The 27,873-nt window shown below is 46.6% G+C and overlaps 1 protein-coding gene and 1 non-coding gene across 6 annotated transcripts in view; one reads left to right on the top strand and one right to left on the bottom strand.

Moving 5' to 3' along the window:
• The first annotated feature begins 6,410 nt into the window (after positions 1 to 6,410).
• On the top strand, positions 6,411 to 6,594 carry LOC141999114 (U2 spliceosomal RNA). The gene has a single exon (XR_012641972.1). It is a non-coding gene; the product is annotated as a U2 spliceosomal RNA (small nuclear RNA).
• Positions 6,595 to 11,746: 5,152 nt separating this feature from the next.
• The window catches only part of LOC141998483 (butyrophilin subfamily 1 member A1-like), a 34,482-nt gene continuing 18,355 nt past the window's right edge, over positions 11,747 to 27,873 (bottom strand). For all 5 annotated transcript variants that reach the window (XM_074971339.1, XM_074971342.1, XM_074971337.1 and 2 more), the window contains 5 exons: positions 25,831 to 26,112; positions 19,517 to 19,621; positions 18,060 to 18,080; positions 16,574 to 16,600; positions 11,747 to 13,183 (listed from right to left, as the gene is read on the bottom strand). In XM_074971339.1, coding sequence (XP_074827440.1) covers positions 12,660 to 13,183; positions 16,574 to 16,600; positions 18,060 to 18,080; positions 19,517 to 19,621; positions 25,831 to 26,112 — 959 coding nt within the window. In that variant the 3' untranslated portion in view covers positions 11,747 to 12,659. The remainder of the gene's footprint in view (positions 13,184 to 16,573; positions 16,601 to 18,059; positions 18,081 to 19,516; positions 19,622 to 25,830; positions 26,113 to 27,873) is intronic.

Raw genomic sequence — 27,873 nt, forward strand, 5'->3', positions numbered from 1 at the left:
TGAGGAGCCCCAAAGCCGAGCTACTCAGCCCCTCCCCATCTACCGCAGTGTCCTGTGTGGAGACGACAGCAATGCTATCTGCCCCACTCACCCCACCCTGCATCCCTCTAACCTCAAGGCCCCCTGGTGCTGGGTGCTGTACACACACAACATGAAAGACAGCTCCTAAGGAAAAAGAGATTACCATCTAAATCTATGCTTTTGTAGGTGTCAGCAGTGTTTCCATGCTCAAGGTTGGTCACTGAAAGCAGGTATTCGACTTCCGTTACATGTGAAAAACACGGGTTTGTCTCCCCCAGGATTACAGCCCTTACTCATAGCATACAGAACACCTTTTCAAAGAAGGTAAAAGGAAATCTGTCAATGACTTTAGCAATAAACGTTAAAAATGGGTCTGTTCAGACATAGAGCACCGACTGTCAGACCGTACCACCTAGCGATGCCATGCAAAGCCCCATGCTGTTATGATTAGGGCCCTACCAAATTCACGGTCAGAGGATTTTAAAAAATGGTAAATTTCATGATTTCTGCTATTTAAATCTGAAACTTCACGGGGTTGTAATTGTGAGGGTCCTGACCCAAAAAGGAGTTGTGTGTGTGTGGGGGGGGGGCGGTCACAAGGTTATTGTGGGGAGGGGGGGTTGCAGTATTGTTACCCTCCTGTGCTGCTGCTGACGGCGGCGCTGCCTCCAGGGTGGAGCAGCTGCAGAGCGGCGGCTGCGGGCTGGGAGACCAGTGCTGAGGGCAGAGCCGCGGCCAGCAGCGGCGCAGAAGTACGGGCAGCATGGCATGGGATGGCCACCCTTCTGCGCTGCTGCCTGCAGAGCTGAGCCCTCGGTCAGCAGCCTCCCAACTCTGAAGGCAGCAGTGCAGAAGTCGGGATGGTAATACCATGAGCTCCCAGAATAACTTTGTGACTCCTGCCACGCTCTTTTGTGTCAGGCCCCCCCCCCCCCCATCTGAGCAACACTGCTCTCCCGCGAAGACCAGGTTTCACGGGGAGAGACCAGATTTCACGGGCCGTCACGCGTTTTTCATGGCCTTGAATTTAGTAGGGCTCTGTTTATGGTTAAGAGATGTGAGTGGTCTGAGGCCCCGATTATACTGAACTGATTTTTAAAGCACATTAGACTTTCGGGCAAGTTTTTCAAAAAAACAACTTGGGGCTGGAGTTTTCAAAGGTATTAGGCACCTGAGGATGCGATGGGGGGCCTCGTGGGGTTTTCAAAGCAGGTTTAGGCACCTAGGGCTAGATCCACAAAAGGGCTTGGTGCCTAAATGCCACGTTAGGTACCTGAATCCAACATTTAGCTGTCACTCATCCTCAAAACCCCTGCCCAGCTGCTGCCCAACGCAGTAGGTGTCTGGAGTCCCGATGTGCTTAGATTTCTTCTAAGTCCTCTAGGTGCTAAAAAATCTACTGGTCATGTGCACAGCTGCCTCAGTCTAGGTACCCAGGTACTGATCTCATTCCTAAGCCTCAGGCTTGCTGTTCCCCTGCCCTGTCTCGCACATGGGACCCAGCATGACAGGCTCTTGAGCACTGTAGGGCTGCAGGCTCCCCAGAAATTGTCGGCAGTCTGTAGACAGCGGGGCTTTAAAACACTCCAGATGGAGGAGACAGTGAGCTTCCTCCTGCAGACTCTTGGCTTGGCAGCAGCCATGGTCCCTTCTGGGAAGAGGAGTCGCCCCTAGATTTTCTGCTGGGCCATAGCCTGGAGCAACAGTTGGACGTTCCCCTCCCTGACGCAGATTAGCGCTTGCTGAATGGAGTGAGGCTCTAGGCAGTTGTACAGCTCCTGGGGTTCGGGTGAGACTCTGACCCGCTCTAGCTAAGGATTAAAGGGAGCTAAGGCCTGGACGAAACAGGCAGGACCAGGGGGATTGCATTCCCTCTGGGGCAAAACACCAACAGGGTCAGATGCTGCATGTTAATAAGATGAGAGAGTCAAGAAAACAGGCCTGATGCATACTCTGTAAATAAATAAATACAAATTACACTCCAACCCCTCACTTATATCCACATGAGCTCCTCGCCTGTTGAAGTCGCAGCTACAGGAGCCATGTTTGCCTGGGTAGCAGGGCCTGTGGGGGCTGGACACCAACATGGAGCTAGGTGGGTTGCCCCAAATATGGCCGAAACCATGGAAGGAAGCAGGGGTGGTCCCAAAATCTGCCACCTTAAGCAACTGTCTAGAGCAGCCTCTGGGTGTAGCCTCAGAAGCCCTGAGTGGGGGCAGGATCCCAGCTCAGACTTTTGAGCCAGAGACGTGGGGGGAATATCCCAGGGAGGACCTGGGCCTGTTGTAATAATTGGAGCTACAAATTTGCGTCAATGGGATGTAAAAATTTGTAAGGTGTCACAATGGCTTATGATAACAAATGCTGATGGGAAAAGCTACGCAAACCAGACAGAGAGATTACATTAGTCCAGCGTTTTTCAAAGTTCGGGTCGCGACTCAGTACTGGGTCACGGCATTTAAGGCACTGGGTCGCCTTGCTCAGCACCAAGGGACCCTAGCGGCTCTGGTCAGCACCACCAACCGGGATGTTAAAGGTCCTGTTGGCGGTGCTGCCCGGCTAAGGGAGGCTAGTGCCCATCTGCTCCGACACCGCGCTGCGCCCTGGAAGCAACCAGCAGCGGGTACGGCTTCTAGGCAGGGGGGCCACAGGGCTCTGCGCACTTCCCCCGCCCCGAGCACCGGCTCCGCGCTCCCATTGGCTGGGAACTGGCCAATGGAAACTGGGGAGGCCGGTGCCTGTGGGCGAGAGCCGTGCGGAGCTGCTTGTGAACCTCTGCCTAGGAGCCGGACCTGCTTCTAGCCGCTTCTAGCCGGGAAGCCTGCCTCTGCACCCCGCCTGCACCTCTGACTGGGAGCCGCTGGAGGTAAGTCCAAACCCCTTTCTGCACCCCAAACCCTTCATCCCTGACCCCACCCCAGAGCATGCACCCCCAGCCCAGATCCCTGCCCCTCTCCTGCACCCCAACCCCCTGCCCCAGCCTTGAGCCCCCCCAAACCTAGAGCTCCTCCTGCACCCCAAACCCCTCATCCCCAGCCCCACCCCAGAGCCTGCAACGCCAGCCCAGAGCCCTGACCCCCTCCTGCAGCCCAACCCCTGCCCCAGCCCAGAGCCCCCTCCCACACCCTGAACACCTCATTCCCGGCGCCACCCCGCAGCCCTCACCCCCACACCCAAACCCTCTGCCCCAGCCCTGAGCCCCTTCCACACCACAAGCGCCTCATCCCCAGCTCCGCTGGGTCTCAGGCGTCAACAATTTTCTTCAACTGGGTCCCCAGAAATTTTTTTTTTAAAACAATGGCATTAGTCCAAACAACCAGGCCACAATCATATAATGAAAGAACTGTTGAAGTCATGCTCAGTAAAAACAAGAGACTTGGAGTTGGCAATTAATTAACCCAATTCATGGATGGTGGGTGAAACTTCCCTGCAGCCCTGCCTCTTCTGCTCATGGCCCTGCCTACACTCCACCCCAGGCCCTGCCCCTGCTTGGCCCCTTCCCGCGAAGCCCCCCACCAACAGCCGCTTGCAGCATTCCTCCTCTCTTCCCCACCCCGCGAGGCCCCCACCACCAGCCGCTCTTTAATTGGGGATTGGTCCTGCTTTGAGCAGGGGGTTGGACTAGATGACCTCCTGAGGTCCCTTCCAACCCTGATATTCTATGATTCTATGATTCTCTCCCTGCGTTCCTCTTTTCCTTCACACCCACCTTCCCCCGAGTGAGGCCCCCGCTGCGCGCGCTCTCCATTTTCCTCCTCTCCTCCACTGCCCTCCTCCGTGAGGGCCCCGCTGCCCACCGTGTCCCTCTTCTCCTCCACCCCTTCTCCTCTGTGAGGGCCTCATGGAAGAGGGGAGGCAGAGGAGAGGAGAGGAGGGATGTGGCAGGTGGGGGGGCCTTTCAGGGGAGGGGGGATGGAGTGGAGGAGAGAAGAGGAGGGACTCCTCAGGCAGAGGCGGGTGGTGGGGGCCGCAGGAGGGGCAGAGCAGGGACGGGAAGAGGCGGAGAGCGCAGGTGGGGCCACCATGGCTCTGGTGCTGGGGCAGTGGTGGCTGCGCCAGGGGAGGCTTAGCCTCCCTTGGCCTATTATACTTGCCACCTATGACCAAAATCGGTGTGTTGAATATTAGCCCTAACTGGCAGACAAAATGATGAGCTGGGCTGTTCCACCCGTGGTCCTTAAAGAAGGCACAGAGGAGGAAAAACGGACAGAGGCCATCAGAGCAAACTTCACCGGCATGGCTGCCACCTCTACCACTTCCTGGGTCCCCCCAGGCCTTTTTCATCCTGATTCTGAGAGACGGTCTGACCAGACCGGACCCCAAAGAGGGCTCCAGGTGACATCACCACCCCTGCCACCTCCAGCTGAATCCCAAACACCACCTGGGATGACGGTTAGTACCATCTCCAGTACCATCCCAGAGCCTGTCAAACGCGGGGGCGGGAATTCCTTCTGAAAACTCTCTCCGGCTCCTGGGAAAGGGAACAAGGGGTGTTGTTAAAATGAAAGCCTGACTTATTGCTTTACATTTCAAAGGCCCTAACTGGTTTTGCTTCTTTCCTGCATCTTCAATACAAGATTAAAAGGGTTTTTAATGGTGGGTTTATCATAGAGCTAAGCAGGCTGAGGTCTCTGTATTCCAAACCCTAGACCTTGTTTCACACTGTTTAATGCTGAACAGTAACAGGGTCACGTTAACACCTTTAGCTCCTATATTCCACCCAATAAATAGCACAGACCCTGAAATTAGCCTCTCTAGCCTCAGACAACCTATTCTCTTTGACCCTGGAGGACTCTTGTCTCCCCACAGACTTTCTACTATGCAATTTATGTGACCCTAAAGGCTGCAGTCTGTGGACTGTCAAGCCATAGAGAGGAGGGCGTAATTGAGATAGGAAAAAACAAAATCCTTGGCCTATGGACTGCGTAGCCTGTTTGTCACTCTCCTCTGTGATCCAGTGCACTCGAGCAGCCTGTAAGGTTAGTGCCTGATGGATGCGAAGCGAGGGATAGTGGAATACAAGTGAAGGGAAGAAAAGAAGGAAACACACTAAGCCGCGTGATATGAGATTAGGGTAAATGCTGTTGATCCGACAATGTGATTCAGTCTGTCCGTTTACTGCTTTAGTTCATGACAAGCGGAGCCATGTCAGTGCCCTTAAAAAATTGCACTTTGCTCAAATTTTGTCTTTCATTCCTTTTCCCGTTATGAAATAATCATGCCATGTTGTATGGCGTCCTTACATTTATGGTAAACAGACCAATTTTCAATGGATATTGAGTTATTTTCTGCTTGGTGTTTTCCCTATTTTGCTGTGTTATTATTTTCATGTTGCGGGTCGTTTGGAGGGAGCTGGCAGGACTAGGGGATTTGTTTCCCGCTGACCAAAAACGCCTCTAGGAAGAAGCCTGCATGTTAATATGATGTGATAGGAGGCATTGCAAGGTGATGTGATGTTTCTACACTCTGGGACTTGTGCTGTCACTAGGGAAAAAAAACTTTGATAAGCTTGTGGCCACATAACATTGGCTGATTGTCACTGTGCTCAGCCTGGACGGCACAGTTTAAATATCCCAAACTCAAAGGATGGGGATATGGCGCTAATATCATGCGTGTTATGCATGAGTCATTGATGTATAAACGCTCAGGATGAAACAGGTCACACGTTCTCCATTCAGTAAATGCACTCGCTCATTAATGAGATTAAAGCTCAGTTTTCAGGGACATCAAACCGTTTCTTTGTGTTGCAGAACTGCTGCATAAAAAGATGGCTACCGAGCAGGCCAAGCCACCGTCTGAGCTCCTGGGTCCAAGCCCAGTGAGCTGCTTTCCATGAGGGGGTTCCAGGGTGAAAAGTCCAGAGGCTGAAGCAGTAAAAGACGCCAGTGTTTTAAGAAGAATCCACGCTCTTCTGGGAGCTGTAGCTGAGGTTTCGTCAAGAGGGATTTGCCCAGAGGCAGCTTGGCCCGGGTCCAGTGAGGTACTTGGGTGCCAAAGCCCAGGTTTTAGGTGCTAAGTGTGATCCACAGAGCTCCCATTTGGCTGCTGCCTATCTCTGTGAGGAGCTCGCTTCAAGGAAACCGGCTGCCCCGAACATTCTGTAAATCAACAACTTACACGACAGAGACCCTAAAGCGTCTCTCTAAATGGTTTGCCCAGACTCGGGGTAGTTCATAGGAGCAGAAGAGGAGGAAGGTTGTGGTTCTTTGAATCAGATTCATAGAGTTTAAGGCCAGAAGGAACCAACAGATCAGCTAATCTGACCTCCTGCCCGTTCCACTATACCCCACCCCGTTAAATTACCCCTGCAAAAAGCCCAATCATCTGGATTAGGCTAAAGCATTACAATCATCTGGAGACTGAACTATTGTCTGCCACACACTGGGAGTATTGCTTCTTGGCCTTTGTTAGCTAAGATCAAGCATAATACCTGTTCTTACCAGTTTAATATCTGATATGTTCTTTATCTAATGACTACATATTAAATGGATTTTTGGAACAGGGAGCTGGATTAGGAGTTTACTCCATGCATCAACCTGGTTTTGCAGTATCTCCAGGACTGGTGCCCTTCCTCTTTGGTAGAATATCATGGCTAAAAGAAAATGAAGACATTTGTTGTGGTGTCTGTGTAATGTTTTGTTTGTAACAGGGATATGGTTTGGTTTTGTTTATAACTCCTTAGCTAGTTATTTGCATTGTATTCTCATAAGGCTTCTGAGTTGAAAAGCTGCTTTTGTGGATTTTCCGTCGTTTGTAGGTCAGTTAAGCAGCTGCTCTTTTATTCTATTCTGGGTAGGTTCTTAAGCCCCTTTCATTAGCACACCTTCCAAAATTGCATGGTTTGGATCATTCTGTCTCTCATCTGACTGTCTCTCCACTGGCAAGAATTTTTCTGTCCCTTTCTCCTTGAGAAAACATCACTGTTTTAAGTGAGGTGAAATCTCCGCTGATTGGCGCTGCGACAGGTGGGTTAGTGGGTTTCATACCGTCTTGTGACCTTGTCTGGATCTTATTTCTGTTTACAGTGGTTCCACATCTGTCCCACTATGGGTAGTAATTGGAAAAATGTTAGGAACTTCTTTTTCCTAGGGGAGGGGGCTTTCTTGGGTGACATATTTCTGGTTTTGGTTTCCCACAGTGAATTACGTCTGAAGAGCCAAAACATGTGAACTTTGCTGTAAAGAACCCCGTAGCACATCTCTTCATAGGTGCTGATATTTTTTCCCCCGGTGGGTGCTCCACCCCCACTCCGCCTGGGGGCCCCGCTCCTGCACTGCCTCTTCTCCCGAGGCCTCGCCCGCGCCCTGCCTCTTCCCACCTCCTTCCCCCTCCTTGCACTGGCTGCTCGGTCCTCTCCACTGCCCCTGAGCGCCTCCTGCCAGCCGCTCATTGCTCTGCTGGCCACCCCAGGGCCTGCCAGCCAGCTGATTGGTGGCCAGTCCTGGGGCCCCAGAACCACAGGGGCCTATGCAGCTCTTTGAGTTCAACATGTGGTGGCCATTTTGTTCCTCAGGAGTTTCGGTGTCATTTTGGTTCATTGTGTCTCTGAATCCCAGAGGGTGCAGAAGGGTTTGCTCTTTAGCTGAGGCCGTGGCTAGTCCAGGTGGTTGTTGAACCCTGTAGGGTTGTGCACAACAGCTTAGCCCTTCCCTTTCGATTCACTCATTTGATACACGCTGCAGGGAAAGGGGACACACTGTAGTGATGTCAAAACCCTTGCTCAGACCTCATGCTCTGCTGAGAGAGGGGAAACACCCCCCCACCCCTGTTCCAATCCCTTCTCCCCACTGGGGCGGGGGGCAGTTGAAGCTGGTTCTCCCATATCCTGGGGGAGTGCTCTACCTACCACATTGGGCCCTGCAGGAGAAGTAGGTGCTTCTCCGCGCATCTTCTCCTGCTTCGTGCATCACCCAGGGCAGGGGCGCCGGAACAGGGGGCAGGGGGGCGCCATGGCCCTCCCACTTTTTTCCAGTCATAAGGGTGTATGATGAGGGGGAGGGGGCAGGGGCGGAGAGGAGTGAGTGGTGGCTAGAGGGAAGGGGAAGGGCAGTACAGGGGAGCGGGCCCACAGTTTGAGTGCTGGTGACCCCCCCACTTTTACGATGTTTTCACTGCTCCTGACCCCGGGGCTTAGGTGGGAGATAGGTAACTGGATACATAGAGGGAGGCAGGAATGGAGGTGCCTAGAGAGGTCAGGCACCTACAGGGTAAGGCAGCAACTGAGCAGAGATTTTGTGGCTTGCAGTAGTGCTCAAACGCGGCTTTAGGTGCCTAAATCAGGGGCTGAGGTGCCTAAGTCTTTTTGTGCATCGGGGCCAGTATTCCAAGTGATCTCCTGGGGCAGGTGTAGTCTCATGATGCTGTGCTTTAGAATGTAATAATGATTTGTGATATTTACTGTAGCTCACAAAAAAGCAGGAATGTGAGGCTTTTAAAAACCATTATTGCATTCAGGTATCTTGTGGCACCTGGCTATTTGAATCAGCTGGTATTGAGACAGTCAGCTCAGCCGTGGCTGTGTCATAAGAGAAGAGCTGCATCTCCCCACCTGACAGCGTCTGAGATGACTGCAACTTTCCAGTTCCTCTGCTACTTGCCTTTCAAACCCATCAAACTCTGCAAGAGGAAAGCAAGACGTAGCAGTCTGGAACAAAAAAAGGACTCTTAAAAACCTGCAAGGAAAGGAAAAGCTGTTATCGTCCACACGCTGCTATTTTATAGCCAAAATTAACTGTGCAAATTGATACAATGCAATAGTCCTTAAAATATAAACTAACTCAGAAAAACAGAGAAAGAGTTTATAAAGTCTGTCGGCACACTAAAGATCATGAAACTTCCCAGAAGAGTCAGCCAGGCAAGTGAACTTTGCCTGAAAAGGATTTAGCTAACTGATTGTTTTTATAACGTAATAGACACTCCCTTTTTTTCTTGGTTAGAGGGTTAACAGCACAAAGATCAAGTAATCCCATGAGAATTGTTTTTGCTCTTTATGAAGCACTGCATTGTGTCTATTCAAAATACATTTCAGATCATTTTCCTAACACTGCAACCCCAGTTGTTGCAGCTCACTGAAAGTGAGTAGGAACCTGGCCAAAAGAGCCAATGGGAAGGCTAGAACTTTTTAAAATTGAAACAAGACTCCCCTTTTGTTTGTCTGTTGTTGTTCTCTCTGGAGAGGAGACACAGAAGCAGCAATGCTGTAAGAAGCTTGCGCCAGGTTTGAAAAATCAAATCATACCTAGAACTACTCATTTGAAACCCCAGATATGTAAGCAGATCAGGAAATGTCGAGGAAGACGTGATTAGGTTTATCTCTTTTATTTCTGTAAGGCTTGGGGACTCCTCTGTGCTAACCCCAGGTGCTTTTGTTTTGCTTGTAACCTTTAAGGTGGACCTCAAGAAAACCATTCTTGTTGCTTAATTATTATATTTGCTCTTTTTAAATCTAGCAATAGCCTAAGTTCCAGATATATTTTCTTTCTTTTTGTTTTTAATAAAATTTACCTTTTTTAAGAACAAGATTGGGTTTTTTGGTTTGTGCATGTTTAATTAGGTGGTGGCAACAGCTGATTTCCTTTGTTTTCTTTCTCAGCTCTTCCCCGGAGGGGGTGAAAGGGCTTGAGGGTACCCCACAGGGAGGAATTCCCAAGTGCGCCTTCCTGGGTCCAAAGGGGTTGTTTTTGCACTTGGGTAGTGGCAGCATCTAGCAAGCCAAGGTCAGAGAGAAGCTGTAACCTTGGGAGTTTAATATAAGCCTGGAGTGGCTAGTATTAATTTTTAAAAGCCTTGCAGGGCCCCACCTTCTGCACTCAAAGTGCCAGAGTGGGGAATCCGCCTTGAAAGACGTTGTTAAGCCAATCTAAGTCCCCATGTAGACAGTGCTAGGTTGACAGAAGAATTCTTCCATTGATGTAGATATTGCCTCTCAGGGAGGTGGACTACCTATGCCAACGGGAGAATCCCCCCCAGCGGTATAGGTTGTGTCTACCCTGAATTGCTACAGCAGTGTGACAGTGCCACTGTAGCACTTTTATTAGTGTAGCCATACCCCATAAAAAAAAAACACCCATTAGCCACCCTTCCACAGCAATGGCCACAAAGATACAAGGCAACATTGACTTGATCACAGGATAGAAATGCGGTGTGTAGTACAGATCATGCAGGTGTTGTTGCAGATCATTTAGTGCATACACAGAAAACCCATACCAGATTAGAAGTGGAGACATGCCCGCCTCGTTGGCTAATCTCATGGAGGATTCTGACCACCTGGATTCAACAATTAATTCCACCAATATTCAGCAACACTCCATAACAGGTGCTTAACTGTGGACACATATTTCATGCACCTATGCATGCAGTCAGACTTTTTAACCCTTTACAGGTAAAGCAAGTAGAGAACAGCTACTAACAGGGATTTTATAGCTAACTGGCTGGCTGGGTGTCCATAAAAGGTAGCTACCCCCTCCCCCCTTCTTTTATCACAGCATCACTCAGGGAATAGCCTTCTGCTTCTGGACTGTCCCCCAGCTCTGGAGACAAACCTCAGCTCCAAGCCTGTTCTTAAAAGGCTTTTTCTTTTTTCTGCCAATCCAGGATGATGCCTGGTTATTCAGTGGGGAAACCTCCCTCTTGACTTAATGTTCTGGAGCTGGGAATGTGCTCTTCAATTTCTAGTTGTCTCAGTGTCTTTCCATTAACTGTGATAGTTCACCATTGTTCTCTCCTCAGGCTGGACAATGGATTGTCACTTGAGGCCAGTTTCATGGACACAACTGGATTTGGAGGTGCCCCTCCCCGCTTGACTGCTTCCCACTCTGCCATAAGGTGTAGCTAAAGTTGCACTACAGATCATGATCCCAGTTTTCTCTCTACACAAATACATAAACTCATAACCACAGTCTGTCTTCATAGCTGACAATGGCCATCAGTGTCAGAACATTACAAGCTTTTGTAAAAGACCTTGCTGAATACAGTTTTACAGTACTATGACGCTGTATGCAATCGGTTGGTTTAACTGCTTTTTGGTGGGGGAGTGAAACCTTCTATTCTCCCCTTGGGGTGGCTGACCCTGATTGTCACAGCAGGTGCCTGTGTCAACATTTCTATTTTTTTTTTTTAACCAGAAGATATCCTCAGAGTTTCTTCACTTTCTGTGAGCTCTTGGCTGCTGTTTACAACCCCATCCTTCCTTATCACTAGAATCAGTATATTTTTCTGTAGCCCAAGAACAGTACCATCCTTTCTGTTTGATTTCCTTTATAAGCGGACGATCCAGGCAAGTAAAGCGATGGACAAGCTGTGTAACTTTAAATATGTTGTTAGCCCCATTGAATTTCATAGGCCTACTCCCAGGCTTAAAGTTAAGCATGTGCTTAAGTGCTTTGCTGGATCAAAGACTAAGAGACCAACAGGACAAGGACAAAGAATAGTGAAGTTTCCCTGAGAGCAGCACAATGTGTATTCCCTGTTAACTAGGTCTAGTTGAAAAATTTCCATCAAAATTGGTTTTTGACAGAAAATTAAGCTTCTGAATACATGAAACGTTCCACAGAGAGTAAGAAAAATTTCAACTTTTGGTTGAAAACTGAGAAATTTTGTGGTTGAAAATTTTCAGTTTTTTTGTGTTTCAAGTTTTGGATGAAAAGTCAAAAAATTCTATGGAACGTTCAACCAAAACATTTGTTCTTCATTTTAATCTGTTTTTTTTTTTTTTTCCGACTAGAGGAGAGCAGAGAGGAACATTTTTCAAACAGCTGTACCATAACCCTTTCAGAGGAAAGATGGTTTCTTTTCTGGGTTTGAACAGTGCACAACCTAATGTTGTCCCATCGTTGTTGGGGCTTTTGGGCATTGGTCTTTTATGAATTAGACAGAATGGACGACTGCGGGAATTTGATCAAATCGTGAACCCAGAAAAGCATGATCATAGCACTTATATTGATACATAAATCACAAGAATCATAACATCAAATGAAAGGAAACTGATCACAACTCCTCGTAGGACATGTCTACACTACAAAATTAAGTAGGCCTAACTTACATCAGCATACAGCTGCTGCAGTAATTATGTGGCTTGTGCATTCCTACACCTTGCTCCTTGTGTCAGCGGTGTGCGTCCTCACTGGGAGCGCTTGTATTGATTGTACTGCCAATGGGGGGCATTGTAAGCCGGCTTCTGAAAGCTAGTAACACTCATTGTAAGTAACTCAGTGTCTCCACTGACACTGTGTCGACCTAACTACATCGACTTTCACTCTACACCTCTCATGGAGTGGAGTTATTAAATTGCTGTGGCGGGGCAGGTATTTTAGTTCCCTGGTTAGGTCAACGTCAGATACCTTGCATCAACCTTACTCTGTAGTGTAGACTAGGCCTCAGGCTCTTATCAGACTGTCAAGAGGGCATCTGTGACCCTAACGGGGAAGCAGACCCTTCCCCCCAAAAATTGCAGCTGAAATAAATAAAGTAGACAAGAGAAGAACAGAAAATACATCCATTATTTCAAAATTTCTTTATTTACAGGAAATTAGTACGAAGCTAAAGAGGAGCTGTAAGTGATCTTTATAAACTGAATGAAAGATATCCTAAGTTGATGAGAACACATCTGAGTGAGTCCAAGTGGAATAATGTACCCTTTTTCACGGACACAGTCTGAGGTGGGCTCCTGCACCCCCAACCCGGAAGAAAGGGAAGATTTTCTCATCAGCGAAAGAGGCCAAGTGGAAAGTGTAGAACGGTTTCACATTATCAGCATCGAAAAATTCCACCTGCCCCCCTTCATAGTCCAGAGAAACCCGAATCTTCTCAGGTTTCCTACTTAGGGACAGGCGTGTCTTAGAGCTAGCGAGAGCCCAGAACTCACCCCACCACTGTCGCTCTATAGCCCAGATCCCCTCCTCAGGATTAAGGATCACTACTCCTTCCTTCCTCCTCACAGACTCTCTGGCCACCCCCATAGCCCAGCCTCCTTTGCTCCCGACTTCCACCCCCCAATAATGTGTCCCAGAGGTGAATCCCTCAGAGGCCAGCACACAGGGAGAATAACTAAATCCCTCATGATTGGCGAGCAGCTTCTCATCTGCGCTTTCCAGTCTGACTGTTTTCCCATCCTTCGACAAGATGAGGTAGGGATTTGCTGAGTCTGGATCCAGGGTCACCCTCTCTGGAGAGAGTAAGAGAATCAGAGTGTTAGAGACAGAGCTGAGCCCTGGGGGAGGGTTTGATCATGTCAGTGACAGAATCTGCCCCAGCTGGAGAGTGAATCAGTTTATCTCCTTTCTCTTGATTGTATATCTGGGGGGAGGAAGGACGGCTGGATGATGAACAGATTTTAATTAATATTTTAAAATGATCACAAATGTTATCCCAACTTTTCATTTGCCGAAACACAGGTTTTGGATAAATAAATAAAAAAAAATCAATTCTGACCATTTTAAAATAAAAAACATGAAAAAAAATTCCTCATAAAATCCTAAAACAGAAAAATATTAAACACTTCAAAAGGAAAGCATTTTAAAAGTATTTTTTTGCAAAACTTTTTTTTCCCTTCCATTTTCCAACCAGGAGAAATCGGCCACTGTTAATGCTTCTGCTTTCTCTCAAGCTGAGATCAGGGATCATTGCTGGATCCCCTCAGGTAAGAACAGGAGAAACAACAGTATGATTATGCGAGAGAGAGAGAGAGCGAGAGCGAGCGTGCGTGCGTGGTCTTGAATTAAAAAAAAAAAAAATCAATCAAAAACCTCCTTAAAGCCAGTGGGTGTGCAGAGCTCACTCTGTTACAAGCCATGGGAGGAGCAATCAAGCCCCTTTACGTAGTAAAAGCATCTCCAAGGAAAGCTACAAATGCAGGACAGAGCGAAGTTTCAAGGTCTGAGGGGTTTCCTTTGTTGCAGATGCAGGGGCTTGGGGGGGGGTGAGTGAGTGAGTGAGAGAGAGAGAGAGAGCCAGAGGGATGTGAGAGTGACCCGAGAGGAAGCAGAGAGACCAGAGCCCCCCATTCCACCAAGGGACACTCAGCATTACAACACCTAACTTTTAGGCACCTAGAAAATCACTGTGAAAACAATGGGAACCCCAAATCCTGAGTGAGGTGCCTAGGCTTCCTATATGAATGGGGAGAGAGAGAGGCCCCTAAAGCTACATCTAGTTTGCACACCACGGGCAGTATTGTGCAGGGTTCATGTAGCCACACGCTGCAGTGAAAAGCAGGCTGTATCGACACTGTGAGGTGTAGCTACACGTCTCAGTGAAAGGCTCGGGCAGGGTGGGGGCAACGGGGAAAGGCCCTGGCAGTGGAGAGCTGTCGGAGACTTTTCTCACCGTCTCCCCTCACCAGAGCCTTTCCCCACGGCTTGCGTCTTCCCTTGTGGCGGGGAAGGGCTCCAGCAGCTCCCTACAGAGGTGAAAAGAAAAGGAGGACTTGTGGCACCTTAGAGACTAACCAATTTATTTGAGCGTGAGCTTTCGTGAGCTACAGCTCACTTCATCAGATGCATACTGTGGAAATTGCAGAAGACATTATATACACAGACACCATGAAACAATACCTCCTCCCACCCCACTCTAGATAAGTAGATAAATAGATAAGCTATTACCAGCAGGAGAGTGGGGTGGGAGGAGGGATTGTTTCATGGTGTCTGTGTATATAATGTCTTCTGCAATTTCCACAGTATGCATCCGATGAAGTGAGCTGTAGCTCACGAAAGCTCACGCTCAAATAAATTGGTTAGTCTCTAAGGTGCCACAAGTCCTCCTTTTCTTTTTGCGAATACAGACTAACACGGCTGTTACTCTGAAACCTACAGAGGTGAAAGGCTCTGGCAGTGGGGAGGCAGCAGCCCATTCTGGGGAAGGTGTTGCTTGGGCATGTACAGAGCCACGTAGGGTACATACCCACAGGGTATGGGTGTCTTTACTTGCCTAAGCCGTGCCTCACCGTCTACAGCTGCTATTTATACCCGTGCTAGGGGGGCGTGTAGCGTATGCACTCTATGCGCTGCCACAAGAATACTCTGCAGGGTAGATGCACTTTAAGGAGGGGATTCACAAAAGCCGGCATGCTAGACAGGGCGCTGCCTAAACTAACTGGTGGGAGGGGTGTGTGCTAAGCCCCACCCTGCTCATGGAGATAATGCCCAAGTCTGGACAGCATGGAGGTGCCTATCTCTGCTTGAGATCCATGAACCTGGGGGCTGCAGGCTGCTGAATGCCTCTCCTGCCTGCAGGGCCTGAGCTGGTAGATGTGCTCAGAGGCTGGCTAGTTCTACACAAAACAGTGGGGGTGAGGAAAAATGCACATTCCCTTCTAACCTTTAGTCCAGCGACTAGGGTGCTCACCTGGGCTGGAGGAGATGCCTAACTCTGCCTGCTCAAGAGAAGGGATTAAAACAGGGATCTCCCATCTCTCAGGTCAGTGCTCTAGCCAACAGTCCCAGAACCTCGGTAGAGGGTGGAGGGTACATCAGGCCCCGCCTCTTTCTGTGGCCCCACCCTTACTCCTCCTCTCCCCCGTCTGGCCCCACCCCTTTCCGTGGACCTGCCCCCTGCTCCTCCTCTTCCCCCTGTGGCTCCGCCCCAGTCCCTGCTCCTCCTCTTCCCCCTATGGCCCTACCCCGCTCCGTGGCCCCCACTCCCTGCTCCTCCTCTCCCCCCTGTGGACCCACCCACCTACGTGGCCTCCAGCCCCTGCTCCTACTCTTCCCCCAAAGTCCCACCCCCATGCAACCAGAGCTGGGCTGTGATAAGAGCTCCCCATGGAGCCTGAGCCGCTGTGGGTGAGTACCCTAAGCATTGGCTACACAGAGCTCGGTGGCCTCTGAGGCCCCCTACCAGATTGGGCCCCACAGACAAGACAGGCTGTCTTCCCTGGCTCCTGGCTCACATGGAGGTGTAGGTGGGAGAAAGGCACCTGGGTGCCTAGAGGGAGGCAGCGCTGTGCCTGCCCAGAGGCAGAAACTTAGGCCCTTGGTCCCTACATTTTTGCAGTGAAAGTCCCCGAGTTCAGACACCTCCGTTCAGGTGGCAGCCAGGCAGGGGTTTTGTGGATCACAGTAATGCCTAAAACTTGGAATTAGGTGTCTTGGCTGGGTTTGTGGATCTGGGCCAGAACTCCCTGGGCACACAGGTTGCTGGTGTGGCAGACCAAGGGATTTCTGAGCAAGGAAACTGCCTACAGCAAAATGGCTGATGAAATTCAATGCTGATAGACGCAAAGTACTGCACACTGGAAAATGTAATCCCAACTAAATGTTGGGGTCTAAATTAGCTGTTGCTACTCAAGAAAGAGACCTTGGAGTCATTGTGGATAGTTCTATGACATAGGGTTGCTAACCCTCCAGGAGTTTCCTGGAGTCTCCAGGAATTAAAGTTTCATCTTTAATTAAAGATGAGGTAGTGTGATGAAATCTCCAGAAATACGTCCAACCAAAATGGTCAACCCTGCTCTGAAACATCTGCTCAGTGTGCAGCGGCAGTCAAAAAAGCAAACAGAATGTTAGGAACCCTTCAGGGGATGGGATTTGGGCTTTGATAAAATATGAACATTTATTACCTGCTTCTCTAAGGCAGTCTCTCCACCCTGCAATCAAGAATAAGAAATGAGAACTCCTCTGAACGAACACTGAATTAGCAGGCAGCAATATTATACAGAATGAAATGTGAGGAGTGGAAAGGGGGAAACGGTTATAAGTAAATCTGGTCAAAAATGTGTTTGAAAACTTTTCCTGCAAAAAATATTTAATTGAAATGGTAATTTTTGGAGAAAAAATGATGATTCCCATGGGAAAAAACCCTCTCTTTTTCTGTGGGGAAATGTCAAAAAAAAAAATGTAAATCAACATTTAGAAATGAGACAATTTTTGTTTCATTTCAAATTAAAATATCAGTTTTCAGATCATTTTTCCATTTAAACAAACAAAACCATAGTTTGTGCTGAAATGTCCATTTGAAATGACAATTTTCATTTTTTAAAACTTTTTGGTTCCATTATTATTTTTTTTAAATATTTTGACTTTTTGGGGGGAAACTAATTTTCAAAGAGCAAAATGTCCAACACATCTTCCAAACATCTCTTGTTATAAGTTCTAGTAAAAAATTACCATGAAATAATGTCAGAAATCCGTACACAGTACATGAGCAGTTCTCTTTCAAAGGCTACACATTGAATAGCGAGTTTACAGAAATTTCCAGTAACTAATATTTATTTCTATATCATCATACTTAAACTGGAGATAACTTTAGTGTATCTTTAAAACAAACAAAAACCAAAAACAAAATAACCCCTTTTATTGAAGGTCTAATGCTTTGCTCACTGATGTCCATGGCAAATCCTCAATTGTATCATACGGACCCAATCCAAATCTCACAAGAGAGAAGGGAAAGACCCTGGTTTTGTATCCAACCCAGTTGGAGGAGGTCTGAACCCATTATCATTATTTCCAAAGATTTGAAATAACAACAGCAAATAAATATACTAATATTAATATTTTGATAATATGCGTTAAGGATTTATTGTATCTTTGATTTCTAGAATATAAACTTTCCATCTTCAGTGCCTCATGTCCTTACTAGAAAGTAAAGGTTTAGGCACATGCAAAATTTTGACACGCGCTTACGTCCCAATTGCCTTCAATGGGACAAAAACACATGCCTAAAGTTAAGCATGTGCTTAAGGGCAGTCCTAAATAGGGAGACACTTAAATACTAGCATAAAACTTTCCTGAATCAGGTCCTTAGATTTTTCCTTCATTGTATATGTTAAATCTCATGCCTCTTATTCTATTAGATTGTCACTACCAAGATTAAGGCTGATGGGTCATTTCTATTCAACGTACATGGTTTTAGTCACATAACTTTTTTTTAAAGTTTCCTTTCAATGTGAAATTCCACATATTTAATATTAACCCAGCCTGCAACACCTTTTAAAAATTTAATTAAAAACCAAATGAAATAAAAAACCCACAAAACAAGCAACACCCCCCCAAACAAGGATACAGCTGTGTGCACAATATTGTGAAAGGAGAGGGAATAACACTTACTATGTTCTGCAGCCCTCTTCTCTAAAAAACAAGCAGAAATACATACAGTATTATTATTACATTTCTTTTCCCCGGGGATCCACAGTAAAAAGACTAGGCCCTTTACAGTCAAAATTTACCCACGGCTCTTCAAACCTCCCCGAGGGACTGCCCTGGGGTACACTGGCAGAGTGGCCAAACAAGGTGTCTGTGTGTCCACTACAAGCAAGATAAAGTGACTCTGCTCCGAATGCAAACAGGCATGTGCAAAAGGTGGGGCAGTCCCAGAATGGGGTCCCAGATCTCTTGGCTCCAGGACCCACAAAACCAGTGCACAGTGAAAATGGTCATTGATTGGGTTCCTGAGTTTTAACATGCCCAGCATGACACACCCTGTGCCTAATTTTCAGAAGAGCTCAACATCTACAGTAACCTTTGACTTCAGCTGGAACTGGGATTCCTCAGATCTTAAAACCAGGCTCCAGGAGTCTCAGGGTGTGTCTTCATTGCAGAGTTAACTTGAATGACTGGCACTTGGGTCTGAGCATCTAGGTTAGCCTAGGCCAGGTCTGTGGCCGCTCTGCAAACACATACTCAGAAAGTTACTGTGTCTTCACTACTGTCGCACTCACCCTTGTGCAATACGAGGACTTCTGGGGACATATCCCAGGGTTCTTTGGGCTCTGCTAAGCTGAGCCATTCTACGATTCTTTTCCAGGGATTTTTGGGAGAACTTGTCTGTCCTTCTGGGCACCAGGGGGAATTACGGGAAGGAACTGGAGGACCATGAGAATTCTAGTGATTTAGCCTGAGCCCTCACTGTAATACCAGCCTGAGTGAAAGCACAGCCCCAGTTGAGTGAGCTAGCCTGAGTGGAAGGGACCACTAAACTCAGGCCAGAGGATTGTGTGTGTGAATGGAAGATGGGGCTAGGAGCAACATCTGAGTGAAAGCCAGGGCTAATTCTGAAGTCAAGACATATCCTTGGATTCATTACACAAAAAACGGAGGCAATTCAAATCAGTGGTGACATGTGACAATTTGGGCCTTATCCGTGTTGAATATTTCCATTTTATACAACTGTATTTTGGTTCTGCACTCTAGATCTCAGCTGCGAAGTCCAATACACTAAATTTTACGTTTCTCCTTTGTTTTGTTCTTAAGAAATGGTAAAAGAAAAAAAAATGGAGCTTGGATGAACATTCCCATGTTAAGGATGCTGTAAATTGGGAACCCTTTGTTCAAATCACTTCCAATTTTGCAGAACAAAAATCACCCACAGCCCTAGGGCTATAATTTTTTTGTGCTGATATCACTGTTTTGGGATTTTAGAGGGGGGAACAAAAACAAACTTTGAAATAATTTGAAAATAAAGTAACCACCTTAACTATGGAGTCATCACCATCACTATATAACCTTAAAAACTGTTTATTAAGAGAACGTCTCTTTATAGTTTACTTCCTTATTTAATGTATTACCTTTTGTTGTCAAGAGATAAATTAAGAGGCCAATAAAAAAACCCTGAATAACCAGGATGGTGCACAGAATGGCGATCCAGGGAGATTTCTTCGGGAAAAAAAGTTCTGGAAAAAAAAAATTGAACTGGCATTACTTTGGAAGCAAGGACAAAGGTGAAGTGGTTTTTATTAAAAATATATACATTTACAGCAGAATTTGGGTGAGACGAGGAACCAGAGATGGCCCTGCTTACACTATGAAAGGGATCAAAAACGGACTTAAAAATGGTTCTAACCAAGATCATTTTAACAGAGATATACGGTATCAGTGAATAAGTGGGCTTGGCTTGATTCACTGTTGAGATATTGTTCAATGCTGTGATATCACATATAATAATAAATTATAGTTGAAGTGAACAGTTTTTGACAAACAACCCACACGATAAAAATTACCCACACAGAAAACTTTGCTAAAGTGATGAATCCAGACACAGATCCATGGTTTGAGTCTATACTACCTTTATAAAAAAAAAAAAAAAAGATTTAAAAAGATTTCACTATCTTACCTGCAAATTTCCAGTTTTCCAAAGATGTGGGTTTTTTGTAATTTAATCTTAACTATGAATTTCTTGGCTTCTGATTCCCCCCACCCCTTAAACTTTAGAGTTCTTAAAAGGTACCATATTCAAATTACTACTACTATTAACAGCATGAGAGAATTATAACAATGGAACATAAACAGTGGGAAAATGTGAGAAAAAAAACCATGATTGAGGAATACACAGAAATATCAAAGAAAGAAATAGATGAAACACCGAGAGGAATGAAAAATTAGAAAGCATGAAGATTAAATAGGGTGCATGGATTGTGGGTGAAATGACTAACCACTCTCTCTGACTGCCTACTGGAAAAAATTAACAAATGTTTGAAGAACAGATGCCCAAGGTGGATGGTGAAAGAAAGAAAGAAACAGAGATCCTCAGGAGTTACAGGCCGATCACGTGTTTACCAACTGTGTGGAAACTTCTATAATGGCACTTCTGGCAAAGAAGATTTGTGTTGTGCTAATTTGCAGTGGAATGCTGCATCCCGAGCAAGAAGACTGCACAGCGAACATGAAAGGGATGCAAAACCACCTGACGCTGAACAGATGGGTCACAAAGGATGCAAAACAGAAAGAAGAAAAAGCTAGAGAGGTATGGTTAGTGTTGCTTGATCTTTTTAATTGTTAATTATACTTGTATTGGTTGCCAGTTGATCTGATTAATAGACTAAGGGCAAGAGGGTTCTTGTCCTAGAATCTGGCTACAGTGAACTCAAACTAACAAATTCAATATCTTGTAGGGATCCTCGAGGTGTAGGGCGAGGACTCACACACTGTGGGCAAAGCAAAGCCTTAGAGATTTTTATTAAAATCAATAAGAAAGCCAGAAAAGCTCCAAGCCACATAAAAAATTATGAATAACACGGCATTGGGGATAACTGCGGTATCATTCTTTGCATGAGCTCTTAGATTTGCCTACCCAAACCCTTCCCTGAGGACCTGGTGGTAAGAGACAAAGGACCAGCCCCGCCTTTAGTATGCCAAGTGAGTCCGATGATCCAGGTTCCTCAATGCCCAAGATTGATGGTAGAGAACCATAGAGCTGAAGGATCCAATGATGGAAAGCTAACCCCCTCCACATGGTGGTTTGCCCTATTATAGGGCTGGAGCACCATCATGATTATTCATTCTAATGCTCAGCCTTCCATGCCCAAATGTGACTTCCTCACCCTCATAATATTGGGGTGCACTTATCCTGTAGGTCAGCATATTCATACATATTTCCAGTTATCTCATTATCATATCCATCACTTCTTACTCAGGTGAGTTTGCAGTGATCAATTCCTTGTTCCTGAGGTTGCTGTTTCCTGTTAGATTTCAACTCCTGCTATTGAGGGAGCTATTCCTAGTTCCCCAGAATCTAACAGTAACTGGCCATTTAGCTATGCCAAAGATCTCAGGTCTACTATATTTGTCTGTATTTATGCTAACTTGCTTAAGCTACTGACTTCCAGGATCCAGGCCTGTAGGTTCCTTTTGTTAGGGCGGAATATAATGAAGGCAGACAAGCCCTTATGGGCTACAGCAGTCTACCAAAAAGCATATGAGAGAATGCAACATTAGTGGATCCCTGAGATACTGAAAATGTGCAAGGTTCCTCCCACAATCATATTCTTTCTGCAACAATGAACGGTTAACTGGGACCCTCGACTCTGCCTGGAAGGGAATCTCATCGATGAGGTCCAAATCTTTCAAGAGGATTCCGTAACATCACAGCTGTTTGTGGTAGCAGTGCTGCAACTCACAAGGACGCCCCAGGAGACAAATTGCAGTTGTCATATCAGGAAAGAGCCACCACCAGTCAACTCTCTGCTATACAGGGATCATCTGAAAGCGTACGGACAGTCACAAAGGGAGATACAGAGACTGATGAGATGCATAGAACAGTTTAGTGAAGACATAAAGCTATAGTTTGGATCAGCTAAATGTGCATCGGCATCTGTAAAGAGGGGGAAACTGGTTCAGTCTGATGGCGTACAAGTCAACAAAGGCACTACCCAGGATCTTGCTCACCCTGGCCCCTACAAGTATCTCAGGATCAGGGAACTGTCAGAGGTACAACATAAGGAAATCACAGAAGACATGAGGAAAAAATATTATACACAAATAAAAACTATTCCAAAGACAATGAAGAAGTTGGTCTGAGCCATCAATGTATGGGTGATACCGTAAGTATGGCACACGGCTGGAGTGATAATCTGGAATCAATCAGAGAAGAAAAAATTGGGAAACAAGAAAAAAAACTCCTAGTAATACATAGATTAATGAATGTTAATCAAGATATGGAGAGGATTTACATCCAATGATGTGATGGAGGAAAAGTCTCTGTATGGGTGCAGTAACGGACAATGAAGAATACAACATCAAAATATATAAGGAGTCAGCTAGAGTAAAAGCCCACCTGGTCACAACAGCAGGTGATGACTGAACACGTATCCCAGTCCAAGAAAGCATAAGAGAAAGGAGAAAGCAAATCACCAGTAAAGACCCAAAATATGTACACAGAAAGCAATGCCTGGAGAGAGATCAGACCCACTAGTGATAGAAAATTAACAAATTAATGGCTTATAGATGGTTATCCTCAAAAGAGAGACAGCCACATTATGGGTGCCCAAGAGTAGTTCTTAAGGCCTAATTACATTTGAAACATAATTGACTAAACAGAACTGCTCCCCAAGATGCAGAATGTGTTCTGAAAATAAAGAGGTGGTGGAGCACGTGTTGAGGGCCTGCAGGATCCTGGCTGGGAAAGAATATATGAATAGACACAATGAGGTTGCCAAGCATCTGCATTGGAGCCTCTGTGGCAAATATATATTCAAAGGAACGAGGCAGTGTTCTGATCACCAAATTGAAAACGTTCTAGAAAATGAAGAGGCTAAGATTTAATGGAATCTGGCAATTGTCACAGACCAAACCGTGCAGGCAAACAGGTTTGAGATAGTTGTTGTAGAAAAGACGACAAAGAAGACACACCAGCCAACAGAACTATAAAAAAAAAGAAATAAGAGAACACAGAGTTCTTCATAATTTGCCATGAATGAATATGGAAAACTAGAACAAAATCAATCCCAGTGATTATTGGAACACTTGGAGGAATGCCTAAGGGTATGAATGAGCAGCTCAAGAATACATTAGCAGTTCACTATATCATGATTGTTGTCGACCTCTGGATGACAGCACTCTTAGGTGCTGGGAGAATTCCAAGGAAAGTGAAAGGAGAATTAGGGCATTTGAGCACCTAAATGACAGGAATTCTGTGGAGGGTTTAACAAAACTCCTGATGACCAAACCTGCGGAGTTGGTTCATGGTCATGATTTACTGGACACTCATGGGATAAATTAAAGCTTTCCCCCTTCTCTGCGTAAAGATTTTCTATGATGTGAAGGATCTTTGTTTAAAAAAATCCCCATGATGTAATACCGAGGGATAATAATAAATAACCTTGCTCTAATATAGTGCTTTTCAAGGGCAGACAAAGAACTTTACAACCTTAACATTACTTGAAACAGATTCCAGTGGAGAGAGTTCCTTAGTTTTATTTGTCCGTTTGAAGGTACACTGGAAAGGATCCCTGTTCTAGAGAAATCGGCTCATCAAAATATGCTTATTAGACTTCAGCAGGGCAGTCACCCTGAAATAAACAGGGGCAGTTCACACCTCTCGGAGCTATTGGTTCAGGCTCTCTTCAGACATAGGCAGGCATCAATGCATTGATTCCACTGAAATCGCATTTTGAAGGTTTAATTCAGAACCATAAATGTTAGTGTTTTTTAAAATGTAACTTTAGGTGCTGGAAAACAGGTCTGGCAAATAGACAGTAACATCATCATGGGGCCATGCTTGTGGATTGAGGGCTGCCAGTCAGTTTCACCCAAACTATCCAGCAAATAGTTAACAATAACAAATACATTCCTAGAAATCAGGACAGTTCACAAAATGATTCAATTCCCTTAGAAGGTTTGAATTGGCAATGAACATTTATTCTGACCAGTTAAACTGGTTTTATTCTGTACGTGGAGATGGAAAACCACACCACTCCACATCCTCCTGTAGTGGAGCGGCTGCCCCACCCCAGCAGAACAGGCATTAAAAGAAGCCCTGGAGAGGGCTGCGGCTGGGATAAGGAGTGAGAGCAGCTGAGGGAGTAGCTGACCACAGGTGTGGCCAGCTCAGTCAGGGACCAGCTGGCCCTGATAAGAGGGCTGGGGGGCCAGGAGCTGGAGGAGTCTCACTGCAGTCTTGGAGTGGGAAGGACCTGGCTGCCTGGGAGTACAGGGCACCTGGAGCGGAGCAAGGCAAGGCAAGGCAAGGCAAGGCAAGGCAAGGCAAGGCAAGGCAAGGCAAGAGGAGCTGGGGAGCTTCAGCTTGGCAACTCCCCAGGCTGAGGCCTTGGTAAAGGCCCAAGGAGGTACTGGGATTGCAGAGGAGCAGCTCGGGATAGGCCGTGGCAGCTGGTCCAACCCCCTTGCCAATGATGAGTGGCCATTACAGACTGCAGTTTGCCCCAGAGAAAGGGGCTAGATGATGACTGGAAGTAGCCACTGAGGCAAGGTGGGAATAGGGGGAAGGGGTTCCCCTGGGAGGGGAGACCCAGAGTGTGGGGACTGCTGTGGGGCAGCACCCCAAGGTAAGGGGCACTGGGGTCTGGGAGGGACCTGGGGCCTGTGGCAGGAGAGACACCGGCCAGCAGAGGGTGCTCCGAGAGCTGGAATCCAGTGAACTCCCGAGGTAACCAGCAGGAGGCGCTGTGGCGGTGAGCGTTCGCTCTGCGACGCCTCCATTTTGCCAGGAAGCAAAAAGCCAGTCTGCCTCACCTACCACTCCTTGTACAGACTAGAAATGCCGCTCTACCTGCCATAATCACTGTGTGTCAGTGGCCCCCACCTTCCAGACACATACCCACTCTTAGTGAATCCACACCACACATTCTGTGTAGGTTGTTTGCATTGATCAAACCTGATTAGAACTTTGTTTGGTATGAAGCACAGAAGGGAGCTGAGCTATCTGCTATAGCTGGAGTCACCCGAACGCACGGTTAAGGAGAGTGAATTATTGGAGCAGAGCTGTTCCCGGGGAACAAGGCAGCTGAAACTTCTGACAGAGGGTTTCACCTGCATACTGTTTGTGACCATCTCACTTCAAGGACTGATGTATGTAGCAGAAATAAAACATGTTGCACTAAGAATATACCCAGACTCTGCCTTGGTGATCTCTCCCGGAATGCGCAGCAAACCTGTGAGGCCATGAAATCTGCTACTGTTCAGCTGTGGGGAAACAATAGCTTGGGAAGGAATTAGGCACAATAAGAACAGCCACACTGGTCAGTCCAAAGGTCCATCTAGCCCAGTGTCCCGTCTTCTGACACTGGCCAATGCCAGGTGCCCCAGAAGGAATGAACAGAACAGGTGATCATCAAATGATCCAACCCTTGTCACCCATTCCCAGCTTCTGGGAAACAGAGTCTAGGGACACCATCCCTGCATTGATGGACCTGTCCTCCATGAACTTATCTGTTTCTTTTTTGAACTGTGTTATAGTCTTGGCCTTCACAGCATCCTCTGTTTTATTATTTATGTACCATTCAATCACTATTCATTTGCATCCATGTTAATGCTTAGTGGCTGTTACTAAGGTAGTTGTCATTGGTAGAGACATATTTTAACGTTGTTAGCCAATTGCAGGTGCGTGCGTGTTGATGGTCACATTGCGGCTTGGACAGTAACTCACCTGCTATATAAATTGTTGATTCCTTTTCTTGTTTGAGGATTGTGCTCCTAATGGAACAGGAGATGTTCTGGTTTGAGGTTTCTGTTATGATTACAGAAGTTTCTGTTTCAAACAGGCCATTATCCCCTTGGAGTTTTGTTTCAGACAGCAACGGTAAATGTCGTCCAGTGAGATCTCTCCAGAAAACCTCAGGCTCTGGGTACCACCCGGCCGATCGGCACACCACTCGGATCCCTCCATCCTGATAACCCTCAACAGAGATGAGAGGACCAGTGCCTAGAGCTGGAGGAGAGTGGAATAAAATTGTTTTAATTTTATACTGTGCCATGGTGTTGTAGCCATGTTGGTCGCAGGATATTAGAGAGACAAGGCGGGCGAAGTAATAGCTTTTATTGCACCAACTTCCATTGTGGTGAGAGACAAGTTTTTGAGCTTACACAGAGGTCATCTTCAAGTCTGGGAAACTAATCCCGAGTGTCACAGGTAAATACAAGATGGAACGCACTGAGTTAGTTTCCCAGACCTGAAGAAGAACTCTTTGTAAACTAGGAAGCTTGGCTTTCTCCCCAACAGAAGTTGGTCCAGTGAGAGATATTACCTGGTCCAACTTGTCTGTTTAATATTATAAAATATTCAATATTCAGCATAAGGAGTAAGTATTTAAACCTTCAGCACAACAAATGCATGGCAATGCACAACAGAAGCAGAATCAAAAGCCATCAAAATGACTTGGGAAGAAGCTAAGATTGGAGCAAGAAACCAACAAAGATGCAACGCAGCAGTGAAGGCCCTATGTGCCCCATGGCATAAAGTGCATAAGTCAAGTTAGTCATAAAAAGGCACCTGTCTGGCTTAGGGGGACAGTGTTAGAACAGGAGAAAACAGCTGCAGCCATCTCTACACTGAAGTTCTGGGTGTGCATGGCAGCTCAGGCAGATGGATCAGCACTAATTGTGCTCTAGCTGGCTCACTAAAAGTAAAAGCCAGGATGCCACAACATGGGCTTCACTGCCAGCTGCTCTAGGGGGTATGTTCCCAGGGTGGGGAAAGCTGCTCTGAAGCCCGGGCCCTGGCATTCTCACTTCTAGTTTTAGTGCGCTAGGTACAGGACGGTTAGCGTGGGTATATCTACATGAGCTACTACTCACGCCCCTGGCTGCAATGCAGACAGACCCTTCGTGTCATCCATTGTTGCTGACAGATGCTCAGGATGTGCTGAGAGAGCAGTGTACAGACACTTGCTCTTGGATGGTGCCAAACTAATGGGAGCCATTAGACCACTTATTGATGGCCACTCTTTTGAAAGAGTAGGGTGCCAGGCAGAGACGACCCATGCCTGCCAATAGTGGGAGGGCAGAGTGAGGGCAGCAGGCTTCAGCAGTGTTACTGAGCATGCTCACTACAAGCCAAGCAGCAAATGGGTGTGTGTGCGCGCGCGCGCAGGGATGTGACCCAGCATGCCCCACCCCCCACACGTTGCCTCTGATGCCAGTCCCTCTTCCACAAACAAGTTAGACCTCTCTTCATAACGAGAGTCTGAGGATATTCACAATCTTATCCATCAGTGCCCATTTTCAAATTGATTTTAGAGGGTAAATTGCTGAGGAGACATCTACAGTCACATCACGATTTCACAATTTCCCGAGATCTGTAGCAGCCGAGCGTGAGACCGGTGATGGAAAATGTGTTGGTATCTGCGGCTGAATATCTTTTAATGACGTATTCAGGAAGGTGTCCTGCAGATTTCAATAGATCTCTCAGTGGCCAACAGGGACCTTGGATCATCTCTGCTGCTTCTCATGGGTAAACTGGTTCCTATAGTTTAGTTCAGAGTCATTTTCTTCCTGCCTCATGAAAGCAACCTATGCCAGGGGTTCTCAACCTTTTACTCTCTGAGCCACCCAGGAGAACGTACCTCTTCCTCTCTTAGGTGAGCCAAAAAGAGTAGAAAAAACACCTTAAATTTAGAATCACACATGCCAAAAGCTTCCAGCTTATTGGGTGCTGAGCTGCAAATGAGAAAAAAGAACAAATAAAATTCTA

Source organism: Natator depressus, chromosome 14 (assembly GCF_965152275.1).
Source record: "Natator depressus isolate rNatDep1 chromosome 14, rNatDep2.hap1, whole genome shotgun sequence".
NCBI classification, from domain to species: domain Eukaryota; kingdom Metazoa; phylum Chordata; order Testudines; family Cheloniidae; genus Natator; species Natator depressus.